Source organism: Gasterosteus aculeatus, chromosome 6 (assembly GCF_964276395.1).
Source record: "Gasterosteus aculeatus chromosome 6, fGasAcu3.hap1.1, whole genome shotgun sequence".
NCBI lineage: Eukaryota > Metazoa > Chordata > Actinopteri > Perciformes > Gasterosteidae > Gasterosteus > Gasterosteus aculeatus.
In genome coordinates this window covers 15,287,592-15,304,053 of record NC_135693.1, presented here as the reverse complement: position 1 = coordinate 15,304,053, position 16,462 = coordinate 15,287,592, and the positions used below count along the sequence as shown (strand labels likewise).

The following is a 16,462-nucleotide window of genomic DNA, read 5'->3' as shown; positions in this document are numbered from 1 at the left end:
TAAGGTGTGTGAGTGATGGCGCCACTGATGCAATAACACTCTCCAGTTACACTCACAGGACATACGCATCCTTATCGCAGACTCGTCGCCCTCTGGCAGATTCATTGCAGAAGAATAAAAGCAGCAATGGATTTGGACTTTGCATCTGTTCAATCACCCACTTCTTTGCGCAATCGTTTTAATTACCAGATGACGTGATATTACAATGTATTATTTAACAGCCTAGCGTCGACATGCTGTGAACTGAACTGAACCAATTATTACACAGTCAGTAGAAGATTCTTCTTCTAGGACTGATTCAAATCTCTAATAACCGTGTAGGATTATTCCCCAATTATGTAATTCTGAAAAGATTTACACACACACACACAGATTTCCTGTTCCGCATTACTAAACCTTGAGGGGACGCAGACGAGGTTATTTGCTGGATAATTCACAGAAATAATCATGCTGTGTATTGTGTGTCACTCTCTTCTCCCATACACACACATACACACACACACCCTCACATCATTATATGGATAGAAATTCACCCACTGAAAGGTTGTCAGAAAAAGCCTATGCCGCTCATAGCCCCCTTCAGGATCTCATCTGCCCATCTATTATTCTCTGCTCTCTTTACCACCTCCGTCAACATCACATGGTAAAAGCAGTTAACAAACAGAGCTTATTATATCTCTTCTAATCCAGCTCATTTTAAGCTCTTTACACATGCCAGAGATCAGGTGCTGTGGTACAGGAATACAGAGAACCAAAGTGGAGGCCAGCGAGGCTATTAACATGCAGTCGGGGGACCAGGTCAGCGTTCTTAAAGAGAGAGAGAGAGAGAGGCCTTGGCATGAAACCACCAGTGAGAGTCGGCAGAAAACCTCGGAGACGGTTTTGCTTTCCTTTTCAGTCTTTGTTCTGCCTGTTTAATCCCTAATTGTAGAAGGAACGAGCAATTATTTTAAAAGCGGAACTGCTTACTGGACAAAACCATGCACAGCGAGTGTGCTGTGCTGAAAAGGCCTCTGGTGGTAACCGGGTCTACAAGCACAATATACATATGCGCCCTGTAGAGCTGCTAAACCTACTAAATGAATGAGTTTCCAAAGTTAACACTTTTACAAAGTTCAACTACTCTAAAAATAGAAGAAGGATGGATGTGAGAATTGCATAATACTGCTAATACTAATACAGATATATATTTCTGTATGGATACAAATACCGTAATATCATATGTAATAAGATACTAGCGATACAGTGTGATTGAGGGAAATCTAGGTTTGGCTCCGAAAGCTAACAAAAGTAGGTTATATCTTTTGAAAATGGGTACCACAGGCCACCCTTGAGCTAATCGTTCTTATGCTTGATCTCTTGTCTGCAGTGGGAATACTTTATGCATACAGCACCTTAAAAACAACAGACCTTACAAACTACTTTTGTAAAGCAAAACAGGATACAATGCAATGATACAACAGCAAGGCCAAACAAGCACAAGAGGCACACTAAGGGATAAGATAAAAGACCAAACAATAAAAAATATATACAGATAAAGAGCAAAGCAAAAAAACAAAACCATAAACAGACAATAAAAAAAAAAATAAAAAAAACATCCCATAATGGGAGTCTCTAAAAAAGGTTTAAGTGATTTAAAATGTCCGCTGGCAGGTAATTCCAAAGCAAACAGACCCTGGGGCTTTTGGTAAGAGTGCTTACTTTCTTATTTCACATCAAAACATATCAACCGCCCAAAATTCAGCATTAATCTAAAACATATCCAATCAAGTTGAAATCTAGGACTCACCATGCTGTTGAGCTCCGAATCCTCTGAATAGCCGTCACATGAACGTGCCCCAGGCCGCCCAAGGGGCTCCAGACCATCCTCGTCCCACATGTAGGTCCCACCAGAGCTGTTTGAAGGCGACAGCTCCACAGAGGAAGCCTGAAGGCTGTCACTCTGCTCTGAGGACAACACCAGTGGTCCCTGGGAGTCCTGCATAGGGCTGCTTTCTTCTTTATGGCCTGCGGAAGATACATAAATGCTGAGCTGAACAACTGACACAAATGGAACACATTACAATTTTCTTGCAAACCCTATTTTCTTTTTACCAGCCAAATCCATAGAGTCCCAGTCCAGGGTCTCAAGGAGAAAGCTGTGTAGGCGGGTCGGAGTGCTGCCAGTTTTTCTGTTATCGGGCAGGTCCCCGTCCATGAACACGTCCCCCACAAAGTCATCTAGAAACTCTTCACTGGTGTCGCCTAGGTCCAGGGATGAGGCAGAAGATAAGGACATGTCCTCCAGAGTCTCGCCTGCTGTCTGACCGGAGCTCTTCCTAAGACCACCGCTCCCTCCTCCTTTTCCTGCTCCGGAGCTTCCATCGCTGTCACTCTGCAAGTCGGATTTGTTGGCCTTGCCGGTCCGCTCCATGTCTATTGCTATCGCTAACAGCCCTGCAGATTCGGGGGCAGCCGAAGGGGCGGTATCCCCCTTGACCCGTCCAGGAAAAGGACTCTTCTGCTGCTCCTTGGCCTGCCCAGAACGAGCGAGCCTGAAGCCCAAAGCCCCCCCACTACCGCCCAGTGATTTGTTCAGGACACAACTAGGGAGCAGCGGCTTCCTCAAAGAGCTGGGAGTGTTGGGTGCCGGGGGGATCGAGAGGGTGGGCAGAGAGGAGGCAGCCGAAGGAGGTCTGTAGAGAAGTCCACCGAGTCCTCCACCAAGACCTCCTGAACCTCCAAGGCTGCCGTTCAGACCTCCTGAACCTCCAAGGCTGCCGTTCAGGCCTGCGGGTCCTAGACTCAGTCTACCGTTGCTCAGCTGAGGGGGTTTGAGGTAGCTACTCCGGGGAGGCCGGAGCTGAGTGTTTGCCAGAGGTTTGGCAAGCTCCACGGCCCGGTTAAAGGAGAAGGACCGTGCTATAGGCTGGCTGCTGGGCGACGGAATCTGCTTAAAGTGAGTGAAGCTGTTTGACCGCACCATGTTGTCCTGGGCCGAGGTCTTCAGGCTATCACTGGAGTGGGACAGACTGTCTTGAGAGCTACTCCTGGGGGAGGTGGAGTCAAACCGTGGCCGCACAAGGCGGGACTCTGACCCTGATCGAGCAGGAATGCTGGAGCCGTTTTGGCTCATTTTAGGACCTCCGTTCAGTGGGCTTTGGCCTAGCTTGGCCCCGGCTTTGGGACTCATCTTCAAGGACTGCTTCGGGATGGCTTTGGGACTGGAGACGGCCACCATCAAAGCACCTGACCTCCGCATCTTGGGTGTCGCCGGAGAGTCATTTGTTGCCTCCTTTGCCAATGAGGGAAGCTTTGACTGAGCCTTTTCTTCAAGCCCATTTCCGGGGCTGGCCAGGTCGGTGGGGCTCGTCCCCTTATCTCTCTTCAATTTAAGGGAAAAGGGAGAAGCTCGGATTACACCATTCGGCCGTGTTCCTGGGAGAGAGGTCTTAGCATCCTGGGTCAGGGTGGCTGGCTGTGTGGAACCATTCGACAAAGGGCTAGCACCACCAGCTGAGGAGCGTCCACCAAACTTCGGCAGTCGAGATACCATGGCAGACTTGGTTGGTGCGTTTTCTTCCATTAGATGCCAACAAAGGCATGGAGGAGCATGAAATCACACTCAACTGGGGAAAGACAAAAGGGAGGATTAGAGTCTATGATTTGACTTGACACGAAAAGTTCCTTTGCAGGTCGAGTGAAAGAATAAAGTTGTAAACACACATTAGTAAAAGCAGCCGGACATATTGTAAACATATGCACTTATCACTAATAGTTTTATAATAATCCCCCAAGATAAGCCGTAGTAATGCCAAGGCTTGTCCGGTCAACCTTCAGCAGCGGTTGCATGTGTCTGTCTCCTTTTTAAAGATCGCCGACTGTGAGGAGTATTAGGGATTAATCTGACAAGCTTACAGGGTTACTTGAGACTTTGTCACGGAAGGTCGTGATGCTTTCACTTGGTAATGTGAGAGGCATAATGGCCAATTCCATTCTGTCTTGACCCAGGTTGTACACATTTTAATTGCACATGACGAACGGGATTTTTTTTCTGTACTTTTCAAAGTAGAGAGCAAAACTATGAAAAAAAAAATCCAGTGCAGGAAACTGACCACCAAGAGGCCACGTTGTGATTCGCCGGAAATCATGGAAGAAGAAGTCTCACATATGACCTGACCTTAGCCGGCGCATGATTTTGTGGCGCCAACGCGCCTGGCCAACAAAAGAATGGCCCAAGAGATGGGGCCCAGGGGACCAGCATGAACCAGTGCTGGGAAGGAGGCCAGCACTACGAACAGTAAATGGACGTACGACATGTGCAGCCAATAAAGGGGGAACACTGGCCCGTTTCCTTCATACTCCTGGTGAAATTCATTCAGTTCCAATCAGCCATGTGACAAGCGTACATGTGTTGGCGGTGCACCTGCGTGTTACATCCATCTGGCTATTGCTGGAAGATTATGAATAGGAAAAGTTGCTGAGATCCAGATGGCTGTGGCAGTTTGCAGAATGTGATCCATCTGCACAAGGGAGCAAAGCAGTTACTAAAAAGTGTCTGTAGACTTTTTCCCCCAGCGGAAAATTTGTTTTTGTTGCATTAAATGTTATTATTCACAAATGCTAATGGATGTTTTTAAGAACCGCTCGTCCACAGTAGATCAGGCATGTGAGTTAATCCTTTGAGCAAAAGAAATCCACCACATTTTTGGAAGGGTGGGGGAGGGGTGCTACTATGTGAGTCTCCTAATCTGAAAAAAAAAAAAAAACACTACACGCTGCCCCACATTCCCATGCACAAACACACACGTCTACGATCAAAGAGACACACTCGCAACGGCCATAGAAGTCTGGCTATGCCACCATTTTAATCCGCTTCATAAACACACAAAATCAGGTCAGCATGTGAGGGCACGACAACCAAAGCCTCTTTTGCCCCGGGGACAGAGGGGGCATGGAGGGGAGGTGGGGTATAGTATGTGTCTATGTGTGTTTAATGGGTTGCAATTTGATTCAGGTTTTTTTTTTTTTTTTTTGCTTTGAACGGCCCCACAACCTCTCAATTATCATTCACATCCAGCGTGGCGGATCCACGCGCTGCTGTGCCAAACGGGTTTTCATCTGGGTCATCAGCCACTGATGTCCTGCTGGGGGTTTTCTCCCATGTGTCCTTTAAGAAATCCTACAGCTTTAATTGTTTTCCTGTAATAGTTTTTTTTGTCATTTTTGAAAGACATTTAACTAAATAAAACAACTTATTTTAAATCAGTAAAACAGAATCTGACAACATTTCAGGAAGTGACTGGTTGTGTAACTGTGTACTACAAAGACACCTTATGGTAAACACGTGGCCCAGTTCCTATGCTCCTGTACAGATGCAAAGGGTAGCTCAGGAGGAGCACACACACACACACAGACAACAACATTCTAACTGACTGACGCAGATTCAGAGGTAGAGCGGCAAAGCGAGCAGGCCATCTGTCAAACGCTTATACCCCCCCCCCCCCCCCCCCCTCCTCCAGGGGAGTGTACTGTAAATAAATATCCTAGAGCTTCACTAACATCCAGCAAACAGCTCACAATGAACCCACGTCTACCAGGGAGAACAATGAACCTTTTGTGCCCCCGCACGGCATATGGAACAAAACATGACATCTCTACAAATAAGTGTTATGTTTTTATAATATGAAGATTGATTATAAAAACATAACGAAAAAACAAATTGTGCACACTGCATGGAGAGAAAGTCGTAGAGGACTCAGTGGTGTTAGGGATTGCCTCTGTTTCCAAAAGGGATAAAGGGCAGGGATCAACAACCACCATCACCTGGCGAGTGGATGCTTTTGCCTCGGTTTCCCTCCTCATCAAGGGAGACGGAGGATAGAGAAAATGACGGGAAGACAGCAGAAGGGGATGAAAAGGATTACAAAGGAAAGACGAATGTACAGGGATGCACATAGATACTGTTAGATAAAGTGGAGATACCGCGAGACAAGGCCTCGGGCGGGCTGCTCCCACCGAGAGATCACCCGCTGGACGTTTATATGATCATCTCAGCAGTGACTCCGAGTGTGAGATGAGCAGAAAGGCGAGACGACGTCTTTCTTCCTCTCCGTCGGACAGGGAGTGGGACCTTTCCGTCTGTCTGCCCCTGAGGTTTTTTGAACCTTTTCCGACTGAGAGGACGGCCACACAGAATGCACCTGACGCAGGAAAGTTGAAAAACGAGATTCTGCGAGAATAAGGACCTTTATTAGTCCCCGTGGCAAAGCTTTCACACACACACGCGCTACAAAGATGCATTCTTCCAGAGCAACGGGATGGATGCAGATAGGATGTGACAGGTCGAGGGGCTATGATCTATTGGGTCATCGGGGCTTCGCGTGAATGGATCTGCTCTACTACACACAGAAAATCCCCCATTCTGCCGTGTTTCCCCAGAGCCCCACTTCCCGGTGCTCATAGTTCTCAATCATTACAAAGTCTCAGCACCTCTCAATAGCAGAACGTCAGGCCTCATCAGCCTTTTCACACGTAACTCCCCTTCGTTCAATTTGGAAAGCTGAGAATTTCTTCCGACTTCCTTCAGACTGTGGAAACCCCGGAGTATGGGATGCTATGTATTGTGTATGTAACGAAAACAATTTTTCTTAAGAAGAAAACAACAAAACAATAGTTTAGGTAATTTAGTAATTGAAAGTTTACATCAAGTGTGTTTTTGTTTGAGTGGTAACTGATAGAATCGCTGCTTGTAGCTGCAGAGGCTGGAAAAAAAACAAAACATAGCTTCAGCAAGAATTAGGAAGAGCAATTTCCTTTTTTAATATCCTGATATCTGAGCAATTCAAACCCTCGTAGCGGTTAACCCACATAATGAAGACGGCCATGCGTGGAGGGAAGGGAGGGGAGGGGAGGATGCCTGGAGTGAGCGAGAAAAGATGAAGACTCTCTTCTGGCATCGTTTCATAAATAGTACAACTTCCTCCCTCCATGCCTCCAAAGCTCTGTTTATCACAGTAAATCTGTTCCTCATAGAACCAAACAATAGTTCTATTACCCCCTCTCTGGAGAGCCCAGTTCATCATCCGGCTGGCTCCACACTTATACAGGATCGCCCAGACACACACACACACACACACACACAAGCACTATTTGAGACGTCTCATACTCTTCTGTGAAGATCCAAGGGCTTGTTTTAACCAACCACAGTACAGATGCATTCTTTTGAAAGATAATTTCTAGACCTGATGATAGCTACTTCAAAGCCTCTGATCTGAGAATGAAGGAAGACTTTAAAACGAGAACTCGACAATCAAATACAGCCCAAATTACCACCTCACCTCCTACTGAATCTAAACCAAAGTGCAGCTTCAATTCCATTCATTGACCGAGTCCAGTGTCCCAGTGGAGTGATAACCAGGCCCGTCATCTGGTCTGAGCAGTGGTGGGCCATAGCTGTGTCCCTGAAGAGATTAACAGAGTGCCATTAGAGCAGGCTAATAGAATGAGACAGGGAGGAAAGCAACACTGACGCTTTAGGCTAATGCGTATTGAGCGAAAGCGATACTGGGCCGGGCTGACCCCCGATGCTACGAGATGAAAACGGCACAGTGGGTTTGGCAATGCTGTGTACTGACTGGTGGTCAGTACGGCAGAGACCAGCACCGTGTTGTTGAGTGAGCAGTGGGAAGTGGAGGCCAGTTAAGGTGTGGCCAAAGGCTACATTAACAACTACAGTAGACGTACATAGACTCGTGATGCGCCGCGGAAAAGCAGATGACAAAACATTACCTGAAGTGAACTTATGGTGACTAGTCCAATCGCCTTGATCCTGCAGTCTAAGCTACACCCTTGTTTCCTCCATCACCTAAACTAAGAGCAAGGTAGCACCTAAAGGAAAGAGCTCAGGAACAGGGAGACACTCTTCAGTCTTCTGCCTGGCTCTGCAGGGCATGTGTGCCTACGCGTGTGTGTGTGTCTAACGTGACGTGTGTGAAATGGGTGTGTGGGTGGAGAGAACAGACCCTTTATGGGTGCGTTTAATATTTGATAGGGCATCTTTTAGGAGCCCCAGCCAGTGTGCTGCAACGGGGAGCGGAGAGGTGAGGAGAAATTGTAGTATTAGGGGAAAAAAAATACACTAAAAGAAGAAACACAACTAAGACTAATTGGCAGTACAAAAAGAGATTATTTGTAGGAAATAAAGCTAGTCAATTATCCACAACGTCTAAAGACAACCAACAAGTAGCTTTTCAGCAGTTTCAGTGTGCAGTGCAGCCGTGTAATGTCACGAGGATCGCAAGAGGCGATGATATAGCCAAGCCGGCCCTGCCCATCGCTCCTCACTCCAGCAAAGAGGAAATTGTTGTGGTTCTCATAAAGATTCGATGCCAGGATCAATTTGCCCCACTCATTTCATGGTTGACGGCGTGCTGGTTCCAATCATCCGACCACTTTCAGCAGAGTGCGAGCAGTAGAACAATACGATCACGGCCAGTTCCTCAATATCTCTCGTTTGTAAGTTTATGCGGTAAATCCCGCCAGGGAGTCCAATCTGATCCACATCAGCACCGACGAAGACAGAGGCAAAAACACTAATACTTTGGCTTTACATTTGTTTCTTTGCTTCAGAAAGCGGTTAGAAAATGCATCTAATTGGTGTTACTGGAGCTAATGCTAGACTGAAATCATTTTCTACTAATTTACCTTTTGTGGTGCCGCATTTATTCAGGATATATGCACGGAATCGAGGTAGTGACAAAGAAAGTTGGGAAACAGAATGAGTCATGCTAGCAACTGGTCACGATGCATCCACCCTCATCATCCACCCTCATCATCCACCCTCATCATCCACCCTCCCGCATCCATAAGAATTAACACTCCTGAGGTGTGAGTCTGAGCAGAAGACGACATGCCAGGACTTGAAAGAATCAAATCATCTTCCCCGTCGGAGCGGCCCAGGGGCCTCATTTATAAACGTTGCATACGCACAAAAGAAGGCGTACGCCGCTCTCTACGCAATAATTGGTATTTATAAAAAGCAAACTTGACGGAAAAATGTGCGGTCCTTCACGCAAGCTCGGACCCATGCGTACGCACAAAAAACGGGTGAAATGAGAACCGTCGGCAAACGCAAGAAACACGCAAACGTGTGTAAAGTGTGTAAAACTAGACTGTTGTGTAAATGAAATGCCAATACTGCCTCTCAAAAATAACACGAACACCCGTTTGATCGATGTTCAGCGTAAAACAAACAAATACAAATTAACACATTTTCAAAAAGAAAGTGAAATATGTTCTGCAATAATATTGGCATGTTATGCAATTCATCCTCAAAACACTGCTGTTGCTTGTCAGAATTTAATCAAACGGACGGTAATAAAATGCCATGATGCCGTCACAATGCGTAATGACGCGTAATGTCTGATCTTGCGCTCTTAGAAGATGTGGCACATGGAAGGATTCGCGCTGTAGTGCAGCGCACCATCGGCCTGTTTAAGGGCAAATGGCGCTGCCTCGACTGCACCGGAGGGAGGTTATTGTTTACTCGTGCTGGCATGCGCTGTGCTACATAATGTGGCACAGCTTCCAAACGTGCCTCGACCCCCTGACGCCGATGTTGGCCCAGACCCTGTCCCCGATCCCCAATCCTTGCCACCAGTCTCTCATCAAGAGGGGACAGCTCCGGTGTCCCCCCCCCCCCCCCCCCCCCCCCGGGGCAGACACACCTTGGCGATGGCGCGCTAAACGCTTTTTTGCATCCACTTTCATGTCAGAGCATTTTTTCTTTATTTCGGCCGGTCCGAGGTTGTGAGGCTGCAGCGTTGCTCTGCAACCTTTTGCCACTCGAGTGTCTTTTTGGCATTAGTGGTGCTTACTGTCCCCTCCAAAAAGCATTTGACTTCTCCTTTCCACCTCCCAATGATCATTTCAACTTCACACTGAGTGAAGTTACGTTTCTTCGTTTTCCTCTCAGTGTTTGTCACGATTTCGCAATCGATGAATATTAATTTGTGGGCGTTCCACAGACTATATATGGGCAACTATGGGCGTGACATGAAGCCGCACAAGCTGCTCATTCTATCCTTCTGATTGACAAGGTTGCCTTACACATGCTATTTACAAGCAAACAACCAAGATAACACAGAGAGCAGTAACAGGGTTCAAAACTAACTGCGCGGAGAGACAAACCCGACGAACCCTTTAGTTCATGAATGTGTTAGTGAAGAGTTTTAGTCGGCACCCATTGATCTTCTGTCTGACGAGATATCGAATGTCCAATAGTCACTGGTATTTAAGCCGCGCTACGATCTGCCTCCTAGCCCAACACTTCAAGTCTCTTTCTATATGTTCTTTTTTCTTTATCAATCACTCCGTTTTATTGGGGTTTCAAGCTGGACACGATGGCACAGAACGCTATTTTGATCTTGAGCACTGGGCTTATTAGTTCTAATGTGAATCAATATTGGTCTAGAGGTTCAGACCACGCAAGTACGTTGAAAATGGCTGAGTGCCGCATAGACCTTGAAAGCGTTGGTTCTCTGTGGGATCAGCAGTGAGAGCAGATGCTTCCTATTACCCAGGAGTCCATTGACTGAGTATAAATACAAGAATATTGCTTACTTTGGCCTGTAATCATAAAACCGTTGAAACTATCAAAAGGTTTTACGTAATCTAGATGGCATCCAACAAAGCCAAGTTGTCCCACTGGAAATCATCTCCAGTCATTTATCAAAAACAAACCAAAGCATAAAAACACTAAATGACGCATGTTACTGAGTCTAAATGAAATGTCATGCTTTAAAAAAAAAAAAAAAGTACAAGCACATGTGACGGATTATGCACCCCAACCGGAGGCAATTAAGTGAAAAATAAATCCTTTATAAGCATATTTTCCTCACATGATTTTGCGAACAAAACCCGCGACCACACACACGGTCACTTGTACAGTTACGGCCAGCTCAGCGACCGCCTGCCTTCCCCCCCAAAGCTCCCTTTGATACCAGAACAATGACATCAACGGCTTTTCTTAACGCTGACATGTGACTCTGTCTGAAACATGTCCAGTTTATGCACCAGACTGTCCCGAGAGGTGAGGTAGGAGGCTTTCAGAGGTCAGATTTCAAATTCCTGGTGGATTCATCCATGAGTGGACAACACACCGCTACTTCTTCTCTGACCGACTTCCCTTTTTGCCTATGCCTCCTCCCATTCCACTCACCCCGTAGTGCTTATTTACAACAACACCCCGCCCCCCACCACCCCATCTGGATCACTTTCTTAGCCAGCACATGTTTTCTTCACAACAGCTAGTGTACAGTCTGCCTTGAGGCCGTATCACACAAGGCCACGGTACGCGGTTAACATTCAGATGCCGTAGCTTTGAGCTCCCTTTTTCACAGGGATTAGATTACATTTAGTCAACTGATGAAACTGGAGGGGAACCCATTTAAAATACAATAGAGGAACCTTCCTATTCACCTCAGAAGCCATCCGGCGGTCGCGGCCAGATAAACCCTGCTGTGTGAATTGCTTCGAGCCCCAGAAAGGCTGTAGTGCACGGTGAAGTTTGTTATGGGTTCATGATAGCTGCTGCGGCTGAGCCTGCCATGCAAACAGAGCATTTGAATATCAACTGCCGGTCTGTGCAGGCCGCCTCGTAGACATTTGGGACAGACTTTCTGCCTTTGAGCATGACAAGAGCAATGAGTAATGGGTGTTTACCAAGACGGAAATGGAAATTTTGATAATGAGACAGGGGCAATGTGCCCAATAAAGCTGGAAGGAAAAATTTGTTCTGGGAACAAAACATCATGTCGAAGGAAACATCCATTTTAAATTTATACGGATCGCAGCGGCTCAGCTGGGATGAGAATGACTCAGCAGTGTTGTGCTTTCAGCTGAAACGTTGCTGAAAGCCTCTATCCCAAGGACATAAAGACTCTATTCCATATCACATGACTCCAAGTCTCAAAGGATTATTGCATGAGCCGTGAAGGTTTTAAGAGAACACCCCTCTGCCCTGGTACAGTGCTAAATGCTGAACATTACCTGAAGCTAAGGAGGAACTGCATGAAGACCAGGGACATACTTATTTCATCTGTCTCGTGCAAACATCTAGTGGGGCTAATCTGCGCAATCTGCACGGAGTATAGAAAAAAGTTCAAACATCACACAGAGTGACTGCCCACAATGGAAAACAATGACGACAACAGGAAATAAATGGAAATTTGAAAGTTGCGCTCAGGTAGACATCAGGCAGACACGGAAGTTTGCACAATGAGGCACAGAAGTCTGTGTACCCGTATCAGTAAATACACCTGTGTGGGTTAAAAGGATTCACATTATTATTATTCTCCAACAAAGCACGTGACTGTTAATGTCATTAGAAACATGTGCATTTTGAATCAAAGATTGTTACGTGAAACCAAAATAAACATCCACTTCACATTTAACATGAAGGTTCCACAAAAATGAAACACCTAAAGAAACGGCATGAGCCTTCACAAATAATCGAAATGATAACCGTAATTCACTATAAAAAGGACAGGACAACATTCCCCCCTTACAGAAATGTTATGAATGAGCCCTATATCTTATTAAAAGGGTCTTATTACATCTGTATTACATATGTAGGTATAGCCAAATGGTTTAGCAACTGCTCATTGTGTCTGAACAATACATGTCGTCATCGAGCCAATAATGACACATCTGCTGCTTCCACCCTGCATTGTGTTCCATCCTGCACGTCTGCTGTGCAAACACACTATCTTCAGCAAAAAAAGATCCAACTCTTTCCATATAGTGAAATAGTTCTGCTTTCTGTAGAAAGTCATATGCAAACTACAAACTGATATAATGGAGTGTACCATTGGGCCACTATCAAAATGTAAATAGGGAGATATTAAATGTAACACCCTCGCAAAAAGGTTTCAACAAAAAGGTTTAATATGCCAAAGCACCTAAACTCTACAGGCTTAAGATACATTACTTTTTTTTAATCAAGCATGTCATCATCAAAAGCTTTTCTCCATTTGACATATTTACGATGTAGTTTGATTCAGCATTTCTCATCGCTGCCTTTAAAACTTCTAGCAGTAGCAACATCAATACTACACAGTATTCCACAGACACATGAAAGTCGATTGTAAAGTAAAATTAATGAATGAAATAACATTCAAAGAGTAAATCTATAATATACATATATTATAGAGAACTGTCCCCTGCCAATCCTTTTTTTATTATTCAAATGGAATTTCCCTGACCTCTGAAGGACTTCTTTTGCCCGAAGCTCCCTTCAATTACTTCTGACTCGGTCAGTGAATCTTGGATCCAATGTCTGCACTCTGATACAAAGCGAGCTATTCCGCAGCCCATAAACATCTGTGGTCATGCCGAGGCAAGTGATAAGCGTGGCTAAGTATGGCTCTGATGATAGGCCACATACAGAGAGAGAGAGAGAGAGCGGGGAGGATCAGGGAAAAGTCAAATCAAGCACACCACAAACACATGTCAACATGCAAAAAAACTATATGCACAAAGCATTGACCCGAGTGCCCCGATCTCAGAGTGGGTTAAGTACCAAGTAGTCAGCTAGATCCCCTATTGATTTGGAACTATAGTCAGTAGGTTCAAGCACGTGCCAAAAAAACCTAGTGTTAGAATAAATTAGATATGAATTAAAATATCCACAATGCACACTAAATACAACACTTACAACGTAAAGGATGCAAACAGCTTGAAAGGCCTCAGTCTATGATTTCCAGCATTGCCATTCAAATTACTTTTCTGTGTTGTACGTAGCCAATTTTAGCATCATGTCCACTTTGACATCTTATCTCTTGGCTTCAAGGTCACATTACAGTGTCTTGGAATGGCTACCATGTAAAGGGGTAATGGGTATAATGTGTATCTTCGCACTAAACACAGTCACACAGTCTGGGAAAACCCTCACACATTGAACGGCAATTTGGGAGGTCTTTAACTGACAAACAGGGTAGACATTCAGCTGTTGGGGTGGGGGAATTAGATTGTAAACACCCCCTCAGCCAAGGTGGCGCTTAAGGACCTCTATGCCAACAGGTGCCTGAGGAACACACACATGGATTTTGCTTGCGTGTGGGTGTGTGTGTTGAACACAACACCAGCCAAACACCCAGTAAACCCGGGGGTCTCACTCACACTGTCCCTCTCACTCACTCTACGGGCAATCAGTCATGCCGTATCCCAATTTATGCCACCACGGTGAAGTCATGGCGCTTTGCACCGTCTGGGCTGTAATAGATCTCAGCCTGAAATGGCAGACACACACACACACGGACGTTAGTTATAGGACTTGACTGACAGCAACTTCAGTTGTGGTATATACGAATATGAAAACCCCGGTTAAATTTGCACTCCTGTCTGGGTGGAGCACGAAAGCTTGAAACCCTAGAATACTGACGTGTGCACGAGGAGCGCACATCTTCCACCGGTGCGTTTACAAAAGATTAGAACCATAGAGCCAGAGGAAGAAGAAGTACTGCAATGCGTTACGTTTACGGTGTCAGTGTACACAATTGTTATACCATATATACAGATATGAATATAAGGCCTGGTCAATCATCGTACAGTAACTCTCAGGTCATGTTATGACTGTGTGTGTATGTGTGTGTGTGTGTGTGGGGGGGGGTTGTGACGTTTGCAAACATGGCTTCTGTTCACTGAGAATTACTGTACAAAAGCACTTTCCTGTTGTAACATAGAAATACAGAGCTAACGTTTTACATCCTCAACACAATCATGGGAATGAGGGTTTATTACTACAAAATATATAAAAGGTAGTAAACATTGACCAGAGGATCAGTTTGATCGTTTTCTCCATACATGTCCCAGCATAAGTCAGCTGATTGCACTTACCCGAATCACAGCATGTTTGCGGACGGCGGGTCGGCGAGCGGTCCACTTGTTGGTTCCGATGATCCGTCGTGACGTGGGAGACCAAAGCCGAGTGGTCGGTTCACTTTAAGCCGCCGGGTTCCCGGATGCGGTGCTAGCTAGCCCGGGGCAGTCATCGCACAACTTCAATGGAAGGCTTAAGCCTTTGGCTTCATGGACTAAAATCACGTCGGTTTTCTGTTGATTTGTGTACACTTAAGACGGGTTAAACAAAATTGAACACGGCACGTGGGGAGTTCCTTGCATTCCCATGAAGTAACTTTCTAATTGAAGGTAAACAAAACAACAAAAAACAAATAGCCCGGAGCTAGTGTCACTGAGCCGTTGGTTCTAAAGTGCCCTGACGTCATCAACGAACAACTGATGATATAGTCCCGACAGGAAAAAAAGACTGTCCGTAAAGCGACGGGACGGCGTGAACTAACATGGAACTGATGTGAAGTCCTGAAACGCAACAGCCCGCGGTCTTGTTGGTGAAGTAACCACAAAGGCAGACCGACTGTCCGAAGCAGCGCTTCGCTGCTCTGACACCGTCCTCTCGCTCCCCGCTGGGCGGAGCGTGTGTGGATGCCGCGCGGGTCTCAAAGGTTGACACTGAAGGCACAACTCAACGTATTTTTTTCGCCTACATCAGCGTCGCGTTGTTGTCCAGCGTCGCGTTTATTGCGGTTGGGTTAATAATTGAGTCAACGCGTCCTCGAAAAGTCAAATCCCCCCGTATGCAAACTAGCTTGTAAACTCACAGCCTCGTCGGGAGCCGTCGTTGTGACGTCACAATATAAAGACGGAGCGCGTGCACCGACACCGCACCACAGCTGTCCGCAGTCATGACGACAGAGCACAGACGATGAAAGAAGTGGCGTTATTATATGAAAGACAGATCAAGTCTACAGTGTAGAAAAACTCGAAACATAAAAGGTCGAAAAATGTCATGGTAAATTGAGGTAGAACAAGATTAGGTCGAAAAATGTTTTGATTCAATAATATAAGTCAAAAAAATGTTTTGAAAAAAGGACTCTTGGACTTTTTGTTAGACGTAATATTTTTTTTACTTCTTCTGCCATTACATTTTGCAACCCAATATATTTGAATTTCTTTCAAAACATTTTTCCACTCAATATTTTAACCTTTTTTTACAAAACAGTTATAGACCTAGGTTTTTTTCACTTTTTTGCCATGACATTTTTTACCTATGACATTTGGACTTCTTTTTTAAAAACATTTTTAACCTACTATTATTTTTACTTTTTCCATGACATTTTTTAACCTGTTTAAGATGTTTTGACTCTTTTTAAAAACGTTTTCAACCAAATATTTTTTGACTTTTTTTGACGTTTTGATATTTTCAAAACGTTTTTTGACCTTTTTGAACCTAATATATTTAGACTGCACCTTATCTTTTCAACAAACATTTTTTGACAAAATATTTTTTGACTTTTTGCATAACATTTTTTGACCCAACAAACTTTTTACAATTCCTCCCAAATGTAATGTTTAGTGTTCCTTTCATACCTTGAGAGGAAAACTGACTTGGTTCATTTAAAAT

General features: G+C 45.1%; 1 protein-coding gene across 6 annotated transcripts in view; it reads right to left on the bottom strand.

The window, feature by feature from the left end:
* Positions 1–15,746, bottom strand: part of ccser2a (coiled-coil serine-rich protein 2a) — a 42,076-nt gene extending 26,330 nt beyond the window's left edge. For 3 of the 6 annotated variants that reach the window (XM_078104412.1, XM_078104413.1, XM_040178782.2), the window contains exons 1-4: positions 14,878–15,746; positions 7,320–7,442; positions 2,095–3,608; positions 1,790–2,007 (exon numbers count right to left, since the gene is read on the bottom strand). In XM_078104412.1, the coding sequence (XP_077960538.1) occupies positions 1,790–2,007; positions 2,095–3,565 (1,689 nt within the window). In that variant the 5' untranslated portion in view covers positions 3,566–3,608; positions 7,320–7,442; positions 14,878–15,746. The remainder of the gene's footprint in view (positions 1–1,789; positions 2,008–2,094; positions 3,609–7,319; positions 7,443–14,877) is intronic. The other 3 variants (XM_040178785.2, XM_040178786.2, XM_040178781.2) reach the window with 1 other exon arrangement.
* Positions 15,747–16,462: the final 716 nt, after the last annotated feature.